This window comes from Octopus sinensis, unplaced genomic scaffold (genome assembly GCF_006345805.1).
Source record: "Octopus sinensis unplaced genomic scaffold, ASM634580v1 Contig02586, whole genome shotgun sequence".
Lineage (NCBI taxonomy): Eukaryota > Metazoa > Mollusca > Cephalopoda > Octopoda > Octopodidae > Octopus > Octopus sinensis.
The window spans coordinates 298,150-318,719 of NW_021825821.1; the positions used below are offsets into that span (position 1 = coordinate 298,150).

The window sequence follows — 20,570 nt, forward strand, 5'->3', positions numbered from 1 at the left end:
GTAAGCAATTCAAACTTCAATTAGTATGCAAGTTACAAAACTGGGCTCTTTTCCTCTAAACCTACTTGCCAAAACGCTGATCAGAAAACCGGATGGGAGGCACTGTGTCTTACAATAAACAAGACAAGGATGTGTATCTAATCTCTCTATTTGGAGTATGAGCCTTTTTCAGGTTGAAACGATTGTTGACTCTGAAGTTAATGTCTATTTTGTCGTACACATATTTTTATAGCTCCCTCAAATAAACTAGGTAATAATAATTTCCTAAAGTTATTTAAAATCGATTTTGAGCCTATTTATGTGTTAATTATTGGAATTATTGAAGGACAAAATACCGTAAAATAACTTTTAGATAAATTCCAAGACAAATAATTATTAGAAAGGATATTCCTTCATGTGGACGTAACTAAAGAACTAACAGATTCTCAATTACTTCTCCAGTCGAACGGCACGGTAGTCCTGTCCCAGTTCATTCAACCTCGCAATGTCCTCCGCGGACAACTCAAAATCAAAAATCTAAAAAAACACAAAAATCTCCCACATCCAAATTGCTCTGAATGTGAGCCGGATTCAAACTCTTAGGAATGACAGCACATCCTCTGTCGATGTGGAATCGAAGGAGCACTTGGACGGCCGACTTGTCGTATTTGGCAGCAATTTCCCTGACTGTTTCATTTTCCACAAACAGAACATCCTTGGTGGTGTCAGCCCTGAAATGAGGACAAATGTCACCATGGACGGTCGGGGGAGCCCAGAGGACTGTAGGCAGTGGTAATGATGTTATTGGCCTTGCCAAAGTCAATCCAATCTCGATTATCCAAAAAAGGGTGAGCCTCGAATTGGTTGACTTCCGGCTGGATGTTAGAACTGGACAGAATTCGCTCGAGTTGAGTGGGGTTAAAGTTGGACACGCCGATATTCTTGGCAAGTCCTGCTCTCTTGGTGGCCTCCATTCCTTTCCACGTGCTCTCGATGTCTCCGGGTCCCTCAATTGTCCGCCCGTCCTTATCCTTGGGGAATAAATCGTCCCCGGCCTAAATGGAGCAATGTGACAACCTTGAAGCTCATTGGCCAATGGACCAAGTACAGATCGACGTAATCCAGTCCCAGGTTGTTGAGAGACAAATGCAGGTTCATCATCACGTCATGTTCCTGGTGATATGTCGACCACAGCTAAGCATGGGGATAACGCTCAACCTTCGTGGTCACAAAAATGTCTTCCCGTCTGATAGTTCCGTCCGCTATTTTTTCGCGGATTGCCTTCCCGACTTGAGTTTCGTTTTCGTAGACAAAGGCAGTGTCGATGTGGCGGTATCCGCAGGAAATGGCCTGCCTCACCGAGTTGTACGCCTCATCCCCTGTGGCCTACAACTCGGTTACTAATTCACAGGCACCTTCCAGGTTCCTAGACCAACCACTGGAAATGCAGTCCCATCAGTAAAATAAAGACACGAGTTCATCAAAATTTTTTAATATATTTAAATTACTTTAATTTTTTTAATAGACAGTTTTATTTATTTAAATGATTAATTTATTATTATTTAATTCCAATAAATGGAAATATTACCACCCAGGGGTGTGGTTGTGGTTTTGGATACCCTTGGATATCTCCTAAGCATTTGATTCGGGGAATAGAACCAAGTTTCTACGCGTTAGACGACTTGGCGGTTAGAATGGTTTGGACATTTGTGATATGCCTAACAGTGATGCTTAGAGATGTATCGTCGATAGGGTTCTAAACAACAATCGGCAAGGGTATCTCGTCACTGCCAATGTCGGCGAGCATTTTTGGAACTTTTACCAATACAACGGATTCTTCACATCACTGACAATAAAGCATTGGAGGTCGTTTAGTATTTCGATATTATGGATTTCACAATTCAAAACTTTAATGAATTCGAACTTTATTCTGAGTGTTGTGTAAATGGTTAATTGGAATGCAATATATGCTTTAACTGCTTCGTAAATTGTTTTTTAAAAAAATCATTTTGTTTATTACTTGTTGATCTCTGTTTAATAAGGCAGTAAAAAATTGTCATTTCACTAATTTTGTAGAAATACTTTGTTACAACCTGACAATTCACTTTTTATTTTCTTATTAAAGAAACTAGAATAACTTCATGTTTATTCTTAACCTAGGATAATAGTTCTCTCTATCGCATCTAACGTCAATGAGAAAGTCCGAATTTTGTATGGGAATCCTTAGAAGCAGAGCCTATGATATTCCAACAGAGGAATTTAATCCCAGTCAAAAATGGTTTGGAAAATATAAGAAATAAACTGCCGTTAACTGGTAGCATGTCTATCAAGTTAGTTAAAAATAAAAATTTTCGGAAAGGAATAGGAAAGATACAAAATTGAGATTTGCAGCCTTCCTGAAATGAAAGTTTCTTCTGGTTTTAAAGGAAATTTCACAAAATACCTTATCATCTTGTTACCGTCAAAGAACTGTCACTACGGTCTTGGCTTTGTGGTGAGGACATACTGAAATAATTTTTTAATGATAATAATTGTCGTAAGTTATAGCGTCGGGGCCAGTTCTAAGTGTCCGGAGTGATAAATCGGATTTATCACTCCAAATCATTATGATTTTGGGAATAAATTTTATTTGTGTCGCCTAATTTTGGTTAAATAACGTCCTATACGGGGATACGGATGAAATTATTGGTAAAATGTACCCGCATGTTTTTCTGGTAGGCAAAAAATTGAAATTTTATTTTTGTTGAATTAGATAGGAAATGGGTCGAATTGGGGATAAAATGTCTATATTTTTTTCCGGATTTTTATATTCAAAAATTTAAATTTTTATTTAACAGTTTTACGTTTTTTAAACTGTAACAATTAAAATTGATTTCGATAAAAATATAAAAACAAGAAAATATCCACTCACTAGTTTTTTTAGCAAGGAACAATTTCTAGTAGTGGAAGAAGTTTCTCTGCATTCCGTTCTCGTTGAGAATTGCACATCTGGTGAAAGGAAGACAATTCCAAAGTCAATGATTAAAAAAATTAACTTTTAAAAATTACATTTTCATTTTATATTCAATCAATTTGTAATGTTTCTTTAAAAATTGTTTCATAATATAAGTGAACTTTTGCTTTGTTTTATTCGACATAGGAGACGTTGCTTCTATACTGGAAGAAGGTCATCTCGTCTAAACCTCTTCGTCACATAAAAAAGACCGGAAGAGTTTGCACAGAATCATTGCACAGAATGGATTAAAAGAATTACAGAGGGACATTACTCGACAATGATCACAAACTTATCATCACACGCATACGGATATAGCAGTTTTTTGACAAGCAAATGAAGAAGAATGAGGCAGTCGGTTGTCTACAAAGATGCTGAAATAACCTGAAAGACATGACATAATGTCGAGATGCTTATATGAAGTTGACATTGTCAAAGACCCAGCTATCGCATTTGAAACGACGTTGAACTTGCTTACGTAGACGGCTGTGAAAAGTGGTCAAAAGAGAGGCTTGTAATATGAAGTTACAATCAAACAAGTATCTAAAAACCAAATGGAAGTACGCCTAATCCTGAGATTATTTATCACTCAAAAATATGGAATGCTGAGAAAAAAAGTAATCAAATTTTTCATCAAATAAAAGAATTTCAGAGGAGCTAATATTTTGACGATAAACGATGTTGATATGTCGCAAGACAAAATAATTTATTTTTATTTATTAAGACCAAAAACACCGCCATAACCATAATTAACTATTTCACTTTCTGACTGGAAGACACCTGGGGTCGATAAGGTAATTTCTTTATAAAAAATTGCAAACCAATCCATGATTGCATGTGTCGAGCAATCGAACAGTTTACACTTGACTCTGGCTCGATTCCAGAGTGGTTATGTACTGGGGTCATTTATTTAATCCCTAAAGTAGATAACCCTTCCGCTCTGACAGATTATCGTCCGATAACCTGTATGCCCAACCTGTACAAGTTGATGACTAAGGTGGTGGCTACTGAGATCAGAAATTTCGTGGAGGTGAATGGGATTCTATCCGAGAACCAGTTAGGTACTCGGCAGGATTGCCAGGGAGCTAAGGAGCAGGCACTGATCAACAAATGCCTCGCGAGAGCCCACGGAAACTCACTAGTGTCGATGAGGGTGGATGTGAATAAGTCATATGACTCGGTTGATCATGTCTACCACGTTGAGTGTCTGCGAAGGCTTTAGTTGCCTATGTGGTTTATCAAGTTTGTTGCAACTGTGATGGACAGGTGGAACGTGCATCTACACTACAACAAATGCGATATAGGCGAGGTTAAGCTAGAGAGGGGCATATTACAGGGCGACAGCATGTCTCCGCTGCTGTTTGTCCTCTGCCTAGAACCGCTGAGTAGAGTCCTCACTGCCCAATTCGAACAAATGTCGATCGAACATGAAGGAGGGTGTTTTAGCACCAACCATCTCATGTTCATAGACGACATTAAACTGTTCGCTCGGTCTTCAGAGATCCTCCACTCGATGGGCAAAGTCTTGGAAGGTTTCATGAAGGCCGTGGGTCTGGAGCTCAACTACAAAAAGTCGGCGACTAACACCCCGGTGTGCGGTGACCTAGTCAAAGTCTTGGAGGAGCACCAAGGGTATAAGTATCTTGGTGTGGTTGAGAGCCCAGCCTCATTAATCACACCCGAAACGAAAAAGTGTGTAGTGGAGGGTGTGCGTAGTAAGGCGGCAATGTTATGTAAGACTTGGCTCAATGCACGGAACTTATTTCATGCCTTGAACGAGTACGCCATCTCATTGCTAAACTATTACGTTGGCCTGATCGAATTCGAGCCGAGTGAGTACGATGAAATGGACCTTATTGTCCTAAGAGTAGTCCGAGAGAATCACGTCCACGTGTTGGCAAGCAATAAGGAGAGATTATACTTGTCTCGCGGGCAGCTAGGACCACAAGCGGTACTTAAGACAGTTGGGTGTAAATAAATCTCTACAGGCTTATATACAGTCAACTGTTCTTAAGAGGACTCTGAAGAGTATCTCGCTTGATGCTTGCCGATCCAGCCCTTTCTTGACGTTTAGTCAGCGAGAGGCGCTGGACTGCACCTTCTCGAAAGTCTACAGTGCCAGAGAAGAGGAGGAAGAAGGGGAGGAGGTGCGTAGAGTGCCACCATCTGCTCACTTCGAAGGCTCTGGACTTAGTTAGAAAAATTACTTAGCTAATTAGTTTCTTTTTTAATAAAGATGTTTAATTTGTTATAATTAGGATAACCTCGTTGGGAATAAATATTTAACTAATTAGGACAACTTAGTTGGGAATAAAATGTTAGTATTAATTCCTGTGCTATTTTTAAATATTTTAACTGATCCAATATCGTTCAAATATTGTGGGGGAACTGCAAAAATAACATATATTGATGTCTCAAATTGTAATAAGGAATCATGCAATGTTTTCAGAAATGAAGATATAAAAGCTAAAGCTGAGATAATTTTTGGTTTATAAATGTATTTTATTTCTAGCGGAAAAGCATGATGTGCTTTATTCAGAAATTCACACAAAACATAATTTTGAAGTGATGAGAAGGCACAATTTATGTCAGTTTATTGAATCCGGATGTCCAGTTTTAAAAAATCAAGAAATAATAATTAGAAGGTCAAAAAAACAGCCATGTTACTTTCCATTTGTATTCTAATTAATTTATTTTAATTAGGGATTTACAAGTACACTATTTTGGAAAATTTTTGATGAAAAAAAACTAATTTCATGTGCGAAATTTGATATTAATATCACCACACTAATGTAATTTTTTTTTTGGACACAAAAAAATATCTAAAAGTAAAAAGATAGCCAAGCTAATTAAGGGCCTCACGAGACACCCGGCCAGCCTCGCGAATGGCGAAGCCGTTCTCTCGGATCACAGCAATCGACAGACGTTCCAGGAGCCAAGAATACTCTCTTGGATCGTGGCTAGTCCTTGAAATCCGTCGACCGAGCGAGCGAAGGAAGCGGAGTGTCTTGGGGCCGAAGATCCCGGAGGACTCCACGGCAATTGGAGTAAAGAACAGCGAGTTGGAGAGGTGGCCGATGTAATTAATGTCAAAATCAGGGTCAACTAGTTACCATTCGTTAATCATTAATTAATTAATTCATAAAGGAAAAGGACTTTAATAAGTAAATTGCTTTAATTTATTTTGAATCTTTTAATTATCCTCATATCCAATGGCTAGATTAATGTGTTGTATTTTTAGGTAAGTTAAAAAATTAAACGTTTGAAAATCAACTAATCGATGTGAACTAGCATTATCCAATAAAATTAATATATTTCTTTATTCTGAAAGCATTATTGCATTTATTTTTAAGATCCAGGTTTTAAAAATGTCAATTGTCATCCACAAATTTCTATAGGAGTGCATGACGTTAAAAACATCAAAATTAAATTGTTTTAAGCATCGAGGGTTTTTATATTTGCAATAACTAATGAAAAGTTTTTATCAAGATAGCTGCGGCAGAGAAGCAGATTAACACTTTCTTTGTGCTGCTTAAAACCGAACGAATATTCGCCGTGCTGCACAAATTACTTAGTTGCTGTATATTTGAAATAGAGTACAGTTCCGTCGCATTTAAAAATATTTTCTTTATCATAAAGGACAACTTTAGCGTCCAATGTTTTGTATTGTAAATTGTGTCGCTTCCTAAATCTTGGAAGCTAAACATTAGACGATATTGAAGTCATTCATTGATATTTTAGATGCGATCATGGATCTAATTTGTTAATCGTAGGTCCATACAGAGGAACTTTTTTATGTTCTAATTTTTAAAATTTCAAAAATTTCGAGATCCAGATTTTTCAGCATTTGAGGATCACTTTTATGTTCAGAAAAATTGAAATAAGTTCCATTATCAAGAAACGAACCATCCTTTAAGAAAAGGAATAAATTCCATTATCAGGTCTATTTTGATCTGTGCATATTCCTCTTAGACATGTCATGTCCAATTTGAATTCCAAACAACATTGTTTAACTATTTCAAATATATCTTGACCCCGTACATTTCCATGTAGTGACTTCATGGATAGAAAATCCTCATGTATTTCAAAATCGAAGGACAGAGTACGAATAAATATTATCAGCTGAGCAGAATCACATATATCATTCGACTCATCAATGGCAAGTGAAAATAACGTAGTTTGAGAATTTAATTTTTGTAGGAGTGATAGATTAAGATGCTCGGCAATATGAAACTGTCGGCGCTGAATTGTGTCACGTGAAAGTGGAATTGCTTCAAAGTTATGCTTCTTGTCGGGATCAATGCATTTAACTGATTCCATGATACATCTTTTCACAAGTTCGCCGTCTGAAAAAGGTTTTCCAGCAGATCCAAGGATATGAGCAACTCGAAAGGATGCTTCAACTCTTGCATTTGCCACATTTAAAAAAGTTTTTAAACATTTTTTTGTTGTCTTAATTTGTATTTCAAATTTTCGACGGAATCTTCTCTTGAACACTTGGACTTGATAACTAGGTGGTCTAAATGTCTTTGAAAATGTTGTTTAGCATTGTCCCGTTTTATAGTTTTCACAATCTCATGGCACAATAAGCATTGCATGCTATTGTTGTCTGTTTCGACTACGAAGTATTCACTTTCCCAGTTGATATTAAATTTTCTTTTTTCTTCATTCAAAGAACGTCGTCTTTTAACAGGTAATGACATAAATAAATTAAGCCGTTTATGATAATTACTTTTAATAAAGGTTAACCATTATATAAAAATAGAATTTTATTTAATATGAATATTTTTAATTATTATTTAGGGTTTTTCTTGTTTAATTAACACCATGAGCATTATATTTAAGATTAGTTGCTCGATGACCTAATTGTGCCCACGGCCGCACATTCATCGACTCACGGCCGCACTTGCGCACCCCTGTGCTAGAGTGTTCAGGGATCTCTTCGTGGATAACGACCTTTGTGAAGAGTATTGTTAAAAGATGGAATGTAAACCTCCATATTGACCTACGAAAAATTGGTTGTGTAGAACTTGGTTGTGGGATTCATTAGCGGATTCATTATCCCCACAATTGTTCGTTATGGTAATGGATCCCCTTAGTCGAATATTAAATGAGAAATTTCCAATATTGGTGATTAACCAAAGTGACTCTAATGTGGAGACTTACTCGACGAATCATTTATTCTTTGTGGACGATCTTAAACTACTTGCATATAGAGAGAATACGATTGTAGAAATGGTGAAAACAGTCCGCAAGTTTTTTGAAACTACCGGGTTGGAGATGAATCCTCAAAAATCTGCGTCCAATCAATTTTTCGTTCTGTAAACCTATGGAAGGGGAGGAAGGATATCGTTATTTGGGGATGTTAGAAGACAAAGGGAGTGTTTTTCTCAAAGAAAAAGTTATGGGGTCAATCTTACAGAAAGTTAAGGAAAGAATAATCAATCTCTGCAAAACAAAACTAAACTCTGCAAACTTGTTTCATGCCATAAACGAGCACTATCGCTATATAATAATTATATTGGCTTGATCGACATTGAGCATTCCAAATTCGAAAATATTGACCTGCAAATCAGGGGCTTACTCGTCTCCCTCAAAATACACTTAAAGCCGGCAAACGGCTGTATTTATGCAGGAAAAATTTTGGAAGAGGATTAACGTCGATTGTTTTTAAAAGTGAATTGATGCTATTCCAGTTCTTGGGTGGCCTTGAGAGAATGTCTTCAGTTTGCCTGAGAGGTCGGGAAATCTGTGAGCAATTAAAACAAACCGCTGGAGCTGCGGGAAAGGAGACTGACTCGTTCCTCAACGAGGTCGGGCAGTCCATTGTTCGGGGCAACGCACACTGCGTCCTCGCCGCTGGGACTTAACGATTTTCGTTGTCTATTCTTCAAAAAAAAGAAAATTAAAACAAATAAATTGCACTTATCAACGATCGCAGGATTTCTAGTCTCCAAATATGGTATTGAGAAAAGAGAAAGCATCTGTGTGGAGTCTATCAAAACAGAAGAATTGGTTAATCAAAAGGATCGAATGTATTCCATATTTTTCAAATGTCTAAATGACCAGAATACTGATATAGAAACGTCAAGTGGGTGGCTTTCGAGTGGAAATGTTTCTCCCAGAAGTGAAGCACTATATTGCCTACTGCAGGACAGAAATCTGTTCTTTTTAACCAAGGGAGCATTGTGCAATCATTGTATGGGAAGCAAAAAACGGTTAAGCATTTGGCAACCCGGTGTGAGAAAATGTTAAACAGCGATTATCTGCGAAGACACAATGAAGTTGTGAAGTGCATTCATCTTCATTTGTGTCGAGCCTATGGTATTAAAAGAGGACGGAAATTAAAGGCTCATTCTGTTCAGTCCATAATATCGACGCATAATGCTGAAATCCGAGTCGATACGTCAATTATGACGGAAACAAAAGTTCAATCCAACAAACCAGATATTTTCGTCCATGACAAAACTAAACAAGAGATAACCTTAATCGAAGTTGGGATCACTTTACAAGACCGCCTCAAACATGTCGAAACCGAGAAATTCCATAAATATGATCTGCTCGCAAACGAACTTTCGATACTTTATTATGTAAAGATAAAGATTATCCCGATTGTCTTGAAGCGCGATGGCGTTGTTTCGAGATACTTCAAAAACTATATGGACAGATTATCGATTGAAAAAGCTACAAGAACTTATATTTAGTCTGTTGTTCCAAAAAGGACTCTAGAAAGCATGGTGATTGAACACAGACATGGAATGAGAGTATCTGCCGAATAATAAACCTCTTACCAGCTTGCAGAAGTGGCATGCCGTCGTGACACGCCGGTGAAAGATATGAGACAAATAGAAAATCTATCTGACCGGGAAATGGAGAGTGTGGAGGAACTGGTTGCAAACTCTTCTCCTAAGAGAAGGAGAGAGATTTCCAATAATCGAGACTGAGAATCTAAATTAAATAATCTAGCTAAAGTTATATACAATTAACGTCTATTTGTCTATTAAAATTTTGTAATTTCATCAATTTCCCAGTGAATTACATACTTGAGGATAATTTAAAAAATTACAGTTCACTTTCTAGATTTGTAAGTTATATTGTGATAGGCTGAAATTACAACTTTCGGCGGACCAGCATATATGCGAGGGGAGTTATGAACTCATCTTTGGTGTCTGAAAAATCGAAGGTATGGATTGAAATGGATACTCCAACACGGCCTCGATTGTTGTCCATGATTAGGTGACCGAAAAGATTAAGTGACTCGCATTTATCACTACGAAAACTCATTTTTAAATAGTTTATTTATTTAAGTTATATTTGACAATATTTACAATGACCTCTGATGTTGTGACACAGCCCTTCAGTAATTTGGATATGTATTCAGAACAAAAATCTATAAAATCGACTATATTCAGTTTATTTGTGAATCAACCAATATTTACACTCGGTTGCGCCACCTAAACTAATTTCAGGGCTAACGGGAGCAGGAGTGTCTGTGATTGTCGGACTGCGTGCCATGTCCAGAGGGAACCAGAAACTGTCGCAATCAATGATGAAGACTCGTGTGGTCTCACAGTTCGTTGCCTTCTGTGGTCTTATCTACGCAATATCAAAGACCACTAAGGACTGACTCGCTATATAACTTATCTGGTGCATTTACATTTTACTAAGTTCTTTCCTCAATCAGAAAACAGTCTTTTATTTATTAACAATCAAACTTGACTACCTGCTGCTGCATTTTATTAAAGATATGTCGACATCCAGCCTCATATACTAGCTGTATTGCTCCGAATTACATATTTTCTTCACTAGCTTAAAATTTGGTCTGAATTTGGCTCGAAGAAGTGACAATTCCTCAACGAAATAGGGAATACCACGACAGTACGTCGTAGTTTACCAGTTCTCGGTGGTACTGGTTGTTAATAAAGAAATCTTTTTGTCCACGTTGTCAAAATTGGATTGATGAGACCTACTTTATTAAAATTGAGCACTTGTAAGTCGGCGGTGGGAACAGAGAAATCCAACAACCTCTGCAATCTTCTTTCTGGTTTGAACTTGACTGGGTGACATGATACGGTGACTATTTCGAGTAGTTGAGGCAGAGATATTTTTGATAAGACACATCGACACTTCCATACCTGGCATTCTTCGCACTCCTCCTCCAACAGGTGGTTTTCAGGAAAATAAAAGTCACGGTCCAACTCAATCACCAAAAAAATGGCCTTCTGCCTTTCACGGACACTTTTTTGTCAAACTCTCCGAGTACTATTGCTCACTGAAAATCCCTTTTTTCATTCCAAATATAGGCAGCTAAATGCTTTTCCGTCCTCATTAACAATGGTTTTATTTTGAACAAGTGGAAGCTTGGTTTCGCTCTGTCTGCTTTGCTTTCCTGGAACACGTATTTCTAAGTGCCCTTCAAAAACACAGAAATGTTTCCAAGTAGACAATATTTTAACATATTTTTCTAATGCTATTCTACAGGCACATTTCTACTTAATGGAGCTTCCCTGAACCTCCCATGTCATATAAATGGTATATATGAACACAAACGGGAAAAGTCTAATGTTGTCCACATATTTGCATATAAGTTAATATCTCATAAAGTGTGCCTTCCTGAAGTATCCTGTACACCACGTGAGGCATTAATATCTGTTTACGAAAATTAATCATAACTTGTTTTTTAGACGTGGCAGTGTACGTCCCTTTAGAATCATCCGGAATTTTTCGATAATTCGTCTGCGAGCTGTCTATGTGAGACCGTGGAATTTGAGTGAAGGTTTCCCTCTGCTTTTTTGTCGAGTTTTACACGTGTTTTGAAATTTAATTAAACTTTCATTTTGGATTTGTCAAACTTTAATTAAGTAAATGTCCTCTAGAAAACATTGGAGAATATGATAGTTGAACATAATCTTTTCAGAAATAGAGGTGGAGCCTGAAAAGAGATTCTGTAAAAATAAAAATGAAAAACTAGACCAAACGTGTATAATCCTCTTTTAAAATAAATGACTGCATCCTTCGACGTAAATATGATACGTTTTCTTTACTTAATTTTTTGTTTTTATACCCTGCCTTTTCTTGCATCCAGCACAGGAATACTGCCCTATAGGATTTCTTTTTGTTTGGTGCTGATGTGTATTGGCAGTCCTTAATGCCGACTTTCCAATTTACGACGACTAGATAATTAAATTTTAAAGTTCTTCCAAGACATAAACGACATTCTAAATTCCGGCGACTTAGTTAAGAAAAACTATGATTTCTGCATTCGACCGCACGTGACCGTCTTCAAAATATCGGCCAAATTTGAAAAGAAAGTGGGGAGAAATTATTGTCTCAATCCAGTCAGTTATATCAAATTACTTAACCTGTTTATTCTTCCAAATGGTTTAATGACAAAACAATTAGATGCTAGCTAGGTGAGTAGCTAAGAGAATAATCAAGAGCGTAAGCGTCAGCTCAACGACCATATTGAATGTTAGTTTTTGCGGAGTAGAGCGATCTAGATTTGCTGAAAAAGCAGCCACCTGCTTATACATATCCTTGTCACGACAAAAGAGTACTTACATTTTACTATTATGAGGGACCTACTCCGTAATGCCAAAAAATCAAGAATAGGTTGGCTAAACTCTTAGAAACCAACAAAATCGCCGTTTTAATGAAAAAACCTCCAAAAACTGAGACCTAAAATTAAAGATATGTCAAGAGAAACTACAAAGTTGATGGAAAAGTTGTCGGAAGACCAGAATATAGTAGATATTGTGAGGACCTAAAGTAATGAGTAAATACAGAAACCAGTAGCTGGTGAACAAAGCTCAACGTGATTTGAAAAAGCTATTTCTGAGTCTTTGAATGCACTGGATATTAGTGACATTAAATAATCAGAGTATGCAAAACTCTGCCGAACTAATACAGTCTGTTATGGACGTGCTGTGTCCTCTTACATTGAAGGTCATTATTCTCTTCAATTTAGAACCTACTTGTGCTCATGGTCCTGGCAGAGAATTTCGATTTCCATTCTCCGAGGGGACAATCAGGAAATTCTTTCTGCACAAAAATGATATTTCGTTATTTTAAAAATAATTTGTCTAAATTAAAAAATATTAATTCAACGTTTGTGATGACGTGCGAATTTGTGATTCCTGGAGACATAGTTCCAAACACAAACGATGATACCCGCATTGTCGGATTTGGAATAAGAAAAGACGAAAGTAATATTTTTCGGTGTGTTATGGCTGGATATATACACCGAGATGGAAATAATATATCCATTGATTCAATTGGAAAGATTGTTTCTTTTATTTTTATTATTTCTAGTATATGCCCAAAGTTGGGGACTACGTAATCGGTGTTGTAACCAGCACAGGAGAGTACCACCGCGTCAACATCAACGGCACTGGTCCTGCTTCTCTAAACTCGAATGCCTTCGGTACCAGTAAAAAGAGTCGGCCAAACATTAACGTTATTTGTTGACTGATTTCAGATTGGGAGCATAGTTTTGGCCCGTGTTTTAAACTGTGGGCGAGGATGTGAGACTCAACTAACCTGCGACTCCCTCGTCAAGAAAGGTTCAAAGCTGGGACTGATTGGAGAGAAGAACTTGCATTATTCCAGCAACGGAATGCTGTTTTCACTGCCTCCCCACATTTGTCGTAAACTAAGATGTATGCAAGTCCCTATTTTGAACGATATTGGGAATGAATTTGCTTATGAAATTGTGGTTGGAATTAATGGATATGTTTTTGTCGATTCAACTAAACCTGAAAACACTTTGCTTATTTACAAAAAACTTGGTTCTCTTGTAAAATGAATTTTGTTTATATTTATTTCTGATGTGAATTAATTTCACCACCTAGATAATGGCGGATGGCCAGAGAGATTTGTTCGGATAAACCAGTGCTCAAACGGGTCGCTCTCTCCATAAGTAAACTAATCCTTCGATATTTTAAGAGTAGATTTCTGTATTTCTAACGTCTTACTGTCATGGAAACAAACTTCGGTGTTTATCACGTTTTTTTCATCTCGTTTATATCAGGCTCCCGGATTGTCGATTGGAAGTTTGATGTTCTGGTCGGACTAGGAAATCACTCCAGGAGTTCGGATAAACCGCCGGATGATCTGGTTTAATACGACATACTGTTATTCTAGAGCAGGAGTTGTGGAAGTAGCACCAGCAGGTCAAGGAAACAAGTCCCCGTTTCCCTAGATTGTGTTGGTTGCTGTAAGTGATTCGGCAAATAAATTAGAAAGCTGCCACTAGAAGAAATGATAAGAATGACATAAAAAATAGGTAGAAATGAACTTTATATTTGTATCTTGTACTTTAAAAGGAGAATTTATGGAAATCTTTGGAGCTTCCATTAGACGTTAAAAATTACTTCTATATTTTTGTATTAAAAAATTAGCAAAGTCTTATGTTGGCCGCAGTAAAGGGGGAAGACTGTGACCATTTGGAAGAGTTGTTTCAATTAGAAAAAGATCTGCAAAAAATTCATGAAAACAAGCATCTCGGGCGGAAATTCGATCTGTGGGCGTATAAATCAAAATCGAATCCATCAGATCTTGAACCAACTCAGCAGAACCAGTCAACAGCTACGAATATATTAAGGAAATACATTCTTCCAAGGTATCTTTTCCATATTCGGAAAGTTTCTGGAAGCGGATCGATCATTCATGGCGTTCATTTCGTTGTTGGTTGGACTCCCCAAAATCCTGACGATTTGTACAAATTGGTCCATATAATTCCTGCCACAGAAAATGGCAGTCCCAGTATAAAACTCCCCAATCACACATCCTGCCGACCACATATCAGAAATAAGCCATTTAAATAACAACCAATGCTGTCCGTGTATTTCCTGGCCCCAATCACCAGTTCGGGAGCTCGATAGAACCGAGAACATATATAGGCAACATTTGGTTCTTCGGGGACTAATTTCTTGGCACTGAAACTGGTTAAATAATAAAAACCTCCCAAAATCACACAATTTCAGAACACCCGTCTCAGGATTGACCAGCAGATTGCTTGGTTTTATGTCTCTGTGTACAATCCCCAAGGAATGGACGAAACTTAAGCTTAAGAACAGCTGGTATGTGTATAACTAGGACTGCTGGATTACAAAGAAACCTTAATTAGGATTTCTGGAATTTTGAGTCTTTCCATGTGATAGTAACGAATTATCCTCGCAACGGTCTCGGGAAGGTATTCGAGAACCAAGTGAAGTACTACATCATTATCCTTGGACATAAAAAAACTCGCAAACTTTAAATTCAGAGTCCACTGAGTAAAAATAGTATATCAACGTGACTATATTTATATGCTGAAGTTGTCGCATTATTTGAAGCTCTCTGTTCTGAGAAATAACTTTTAATAAAACTTTGTATTTGTGACGTTGAATTACGCGTTTTATTGCCACAACGGTGTCACGTGGAATTATTTTGGCACGAAAAACATGACCGAAATTACCACTCCCAATCAGAGTTAAATCTCTTATTGATATGTATTCGCTTTCGGAGTCGTTGTAGCCTCCATTTACTTTTACAGTAGTGTTTCCGTTTTCTGGAATATTATTGAGTAAATTACCCAAATTGTTCATTTTTTGGAAATTCATTTTTGTTGAGGATTCTTATTTATGATATAAATTACGTTTTAAGTTTTTTGACCTAAATATAAATGGTAGTATAAACAACAAAGATCAAAATGGATTTATATTGAAAATTTAATAAATTAAATAAAAATGATGAACCACATATTTAAAAAAATAAATTAAATTATCAAGACATTTCAATAAAATTTACAAGTTTTCCAAGATATCCATAAGGACTTTCCACGTGTTTATGAGATCAATTTTTTTGTATTTATCAAACTAGTAGCGAGTGGTTCTTACGGTCATTGTATTCTAGCCATACAAAGCAATAATATTACAATCAGATTGTGTAGCCTACAAAAAAGAAAAGCTTTACCTTCGAAGAGGCCAATTCGAAAGAGGACTTGTATCTATAAATGTGAACGGATACTTCTCCAATTCCTCCGTGATTTTGACAAAAAGTATAATCTGTCGATCTAAAGACAAAGCAATTTTTACCGACCAAGATCGTATCGACGAACTATTGACAGTGACTACAAAATGGTTATCTCCAGAATGTCATTAATTAAAAATATAATCAGGAACAAAACAAATATCCAAGGGACACATGGTATTCACAGGAGGAGAAAACTCGACCTAAGTGGACTATCATTACAACAAATGGGTGCTAATTTCAGGAAATGCCTTGATTCTTATCAGAGAAGCGTGGAAACCAACCAATACCCAAAGTATGGAAACAAATTCAAGTATTAATGGGGGAGCCGCGGAAAAACAGGTCCTATACTCAGGAATTATCAGCACATCAATAAGTATTCTTGTCTACGGTTGAAACAGTACATTTTTCGATGTAGCAAGACTATTTTTAAAATTGACTTTTCCAATTTGACTTTGTACGTTGGGAGACTAATTGAGGTGCTAAAAGGCTTTCTGAGTCGGTCAAATTGATTTAAATCATGTTTTCAAAGAAAAAGTTTAGAGTTCGTGTGCAATCCCCAAGGAATGGCGTTGTGGGGGAACTGTTGACGAGTACGGTTTGCATCCCCTCGCATGCCGGCGGAGTGCCGGTCGTGCCCCCCGTCACTGTGAACTCAACTCGATCATACAGAGAGCCCTCGCTTCAGCTGGCATCCCGTCAATCCTTGAACCTGTTGGATTGGATAGAGGATGGCAAACGCCCAGACGGCATGTCCACCTTCCCATACGAGCAGGGGAAATCCCTTATTTGGGATTCTACCTGTTCGGACACGTTCTCGCTGGGAAATCTCGCTCTGTCCGCCGCCAATCCTGGGCACGCTTCGAGGCAGGCCGAGGAGCGAAAGATTCTCAAGTACGGCCACCTCTCCAACTCGCTGTTTTTTACTCCAATTGCCGTGGAGTCCTCCGGGATCTTCGGCCCCAAGACACTCCGCTTCCTTCGCTCGCTCGGTCGACGGATTTCAAGGACTAGCCACGATCCAAGAGAGTATTCTTGGCTCCTGGAACGTCTGTCGATTGCTGTGATCCGAGGGAACGGCTTCGCCATTCGCGAGGCTGGCCGGGTGTTTCGTGAGGCCTTTAATTAGCTTGGCTATCTTTTTACTTTTAGATATCGTTATTAGATTTAAAAAAAAGAGTTCGTGTTGAAAGTTATATTTCATTTAAAGTAGACTGAGAGCTCTCAACGAATCACACTTCAAAAAATTCACTATCTCTTCTGTTATTTTCATTATATCTGGAATCTACTTACTAAACAACAAAGACTACAATGATACAATTATGTAGATTGCATACGATGACTAGTGGATTTTGTTTAAAATAAGAAGAAAACCCTTCAACTGCTTTTCAAAGTAATGGCACCTGTCAAAATGGTTTTGCATAATGAAAACCCAAAAATCTGAAGTTACATAAATAAAACGAAGTGACTCGCAAAAATTGAGAGGAAAGCTAAAAGACCAAGAAACTTGGATTTTCCCTAAAAAATTAAGAATATCAGAAATATGAAGTTCATGTCTGCTGCCAAAATGGACAAACTGATAAAGGATTTGATAGGCCGACATCCCTTCAGGTTTCTGCTCCAAATAAGAATTTATAAAACATTTATGAAACCTGTTTAAAATTCTAGGACCTGGGGAGTCTATTTTCCAACTTTTAAAGTATTTAATCAAAAGACTCTTAGATTCAAGTGATCACGGAGTCGCGTTGGAATCTTTTTGAGTATATCTAAAGATTGAACCTAAGCACATTAGCAGATACAGCGAAAAATCACTGAGAGACGGTGAGATCTCAGAAGTCAACGTCCGACCATATAAAAATTAGATTTTGTGTTTTCCTTTCTGGTTTGGACAATTCCACGACTCAACGAGTTTTTAAAACAAACAAAAAATCATCAAAGTTTATGGCAAAGTTAAAAGAATTTTATCGAAAATTATGTTAAACAAGTATCAAGCCATCCATGATTATATATCTATTCTTGCGATCAAATTAGTTTTCGCAAACCACATCTTCACGTACTCACTTGAAGGTTCTATCGTTCCAAGCGTTCTTTCCACAGAAATTGCAGCTAAACCTCACTCAAGAACGCTTTTGACACCACAATGGACTAGAAACCTACTTTTAAATATGGTTTGAATAAAACTCTGAACTGTCCAAACTGTGACTTACTCAACCTAGCTTCATGATTATTTTCATAAGCTTTTCGTTAACTTAACCATATGTTATTTATGGTATATGTAAATATGTGTTCTATGGCAACGATAAAAAGAAATTTTAAAATTAGCAAGATTTGATATTTCAAGTGCATTTGATTTCTGAACAATAAATAATGTTCAAAAAAATCGATTTGTTTGAAACTCGAAATTCTTAATGTCTAATATGAAATTAGCTAATCATAATGATATCAGAATAGTTCTTCATCCAGAACAAAGCAGGTTTTAATCCTCCTTCAGATAAAAACAAATCCATGTCTGTTTATGCCAGCATTCAACAAAATGTCTGTCGTTTGAGGTTTTCATTTTCCTTAGGTCAGATATCTTTCTTGATTAAAATATATTCTTAAATAATATATATTTTTCACAGAACTTTCAATCTTCAAGTTCACTAAAACTTAACAAAGGTGGATAAGGTTATTTTCAAATGAAAAAATGTTTCTAAATTAATCAGATGAAATATCAAAACTCCGACAATGATTTAATCAAAACTAAAAATTTTATTAATGCGAAATTCTTTTAAAAGAATTAAAACGGCTTGAATATAGTTTAAACAATTTTCAAAATTGAAATTAATAACAGCATGTGATTAGGGGGTTATAACTCTTTAAATAATTTAATTTTTAACTTAAAACAGGAAAAACCAATAACCAAAAATTATGGTTCTGAATGATTTGTTTAGATAAAAATTTTTTTAAATAAGATAAACTCAAAATAACAAGTAAAATAGAGAAGTTAACTAATTTAGATGAGTCGCCGAGCGGATGGACAGGCAATTTCCACGTAATATCGCGAACGATATCCGCTGAAAAAGCCAGCTCGTTTCACGACTGTCGTGACTCCTCCTGGTTCTGAATAAGCAATGTAATGTTAATTAAAATAGTTAATTTTTTTAATAAAAATTATTTTTGAAATTTTTTAATCAGAACGTTTGTATTGAATAAAATACAGTTACAGTGAAGTTTTACTTTCCATTTAATAGGATTTTAAATAAAGTACTAGAAAACTTGATTAAAGACTTTTCGAATAACTTTCAGTTTTAATATGTCACAAGCGCTACCGGTTACCAAGCGCTGCGTGTTACCGAATGCTCGAATTTAACATTTTAAAAATTTTTTATAAAAATTAACACTTCCTCACTTTTTGGAGATCATTTTGCAACGCGACCGGAAACGTCATCCTTCGTCGATCACGAAAGCATTCCCCTTCGAACATGAAATAATCTTTCATCGATCCGTCGGCTGGGGCAGCGAGATCCATACGCAGAATATGGACAAACAGTCTTCATCTGGCGACAGTAAAATCCTAAATTAGAGGCCTACTCCTGCATTGTTGTAGATTCTAGAATTCGAAATTCTGGCAGGCCAGCTCACATCAAATAACAGTCTAAGCTGTTTTCTGTAAAACGCTTCAAGAGCCGTTGATTCGGCACTCATACAGGTCCAAGTGCCGACATTGTATAACATAATTGATTTCACAATATGTCTCTTCAACTAAAAGGAAAATTGCCCCATGCATCACTATTTGCTTATGTGATGCAATAATTTGTCAATGGATGGCACAGATCCTTCCAACTTTGTGGTTAATTTGGATTTTAAATCCAAACTATACGCCAATTTAACTGAAATCTCCGTGTTTCATTCAAAAGTTTAATGTGTTTTGTTCCCTCGCTGCTTTTGAACCATCCTTGAAATCCATAGATCAGGAATGGTTCTATGGACGCAGAGTATACGTACAGAAGGATCTTCGGTTTGAATTGAAATCGTTTGAGAGCTTTCAGTTAGAAAATAAACCTTTTCTGTTCTGTTCTTCCAATCCTGACTGAGAGTTCAATATTGTAGATCAGCACTCAGATGATCCTTTGCAGAGATTCATACACAAATAGTTTAAGAACCTTCATAAGCTGGTGGCTGCTAATAGTCTCAAATGCTCTAAAAATATTAATCCCATAGATGTCGTAGCAATTTCAAATCTTTGAGCAGTGCACAGAGACACCTATGGCACCACAGAATGTCCGCTGTCGACCTTCCTTCACAAAATACACTATGGCATGCTGACGTATATTTTACTGCCGGGTATTTTAACGAGTTCAGAGCGACAGACGCAAGAGCTTTGTTCAATAAAATTCTTTATAAGTTCACTTAAAAAAATAAGTTGTTATTTATTGTCGTATGTCATAGTGTTCGGGCTGTTGATAGTGTCCGGGCTGATAAGATCGACTGATCACTTGAAAACATTAACCAACTAAAATTTTTCGACTTATTTTTTCAATTTAGTCAAAAGTGCTACTGAAAAAGTCCCCGAAAATGTGTTCCTCTTCCACGACCTCCTTTCCCT

General features: G+C 36.8%; 4 protein-coding genes across 4 annotated transcripts; 2 read left to right on the forward strand and 2 right to left on the reverse strand.

The window, feature by feature from the left end:
- Nucleotides 1–436: 436 nt before the first annotated feature.
- Nucleotides 437–3,371, reverse strand: LOC115227293 (aldo-keto reductase family 1 member B1-like). The gene is given in 4 exon segments (XM_036498587.1): nt 437–700; nt 732–1,034; nt 1,036–1,365; nt 3,282–3,371. Coding segments are annotated over 4 exon segments (915 nt in total). The 3' UTR covers nt 437–508.
- A 1,014-nt stretch (nt 3,372–4,385) lies between these two features.
- Nucleotides 4,386–4,949, forward strand: LOC115227294. Its single transcript, XM_029798173.1, has one exon. It carries the CDS (start codon nt 4,386–4,388, stop codon nt 4,947–4,949), a length of 564 nt encoding a protein of 187 aa, XP_029654033.1.
- A 4,270-nt stretch (nt 4,950–9,219) lies between these two features.
- On the forward strand, nt 9,220–9,675 carry LOC115227295. The gene has a single exon (XM_029798174.1). The coding sequence runs from the start codon at nt 9,220–9,222 to the stop codon at nt 9,673–9,675; it is 456 nt and encodes a 151-aa protein (XP_029654034.1).
- Nucleotides 9,676–15,195: 5,520 nt separating this feature from the next.
- On the reverse strand, nt 15,196–15,573 carry LOC115227297 (protein kinase shaggy-like). Its single transcript, XM_029798175.1, has one exon. The coding sequence runs from the start codon at nt 15,571–15,573 to the stop codon at nt 15,196–15,198; it is 378 nt and encodes a 125-aa protein (XP_029654035.1).
- Between the last annotated feature and the right edge of the window lie 4,997 nt (nt 15,574–20,570).

Excerpts from the sequence above, each read along its gene's own strand:
- LOC115227295 (XM_029798174.1), top strand. The coding sequence starts at position 9,220 with ATGTTAAACAGCGATTATCTGCGAAGACACAATGAAGTTGTGAAGTGC.
- LOC115227294 (XM_029798173.1), top strand. The coding sequence starts at position 4,386 with ATGTCGATCGAACATGAAGGAGGGTGTTTTAGCACCAACCATCTCATG.
- LOC115227297 (XM_029798175.1), bottom strand. The coding sequence starts at position 15,573 with ATGAATTTCCAAAAAATGAACAATTTGGGTAATTTACTCAATAATATT.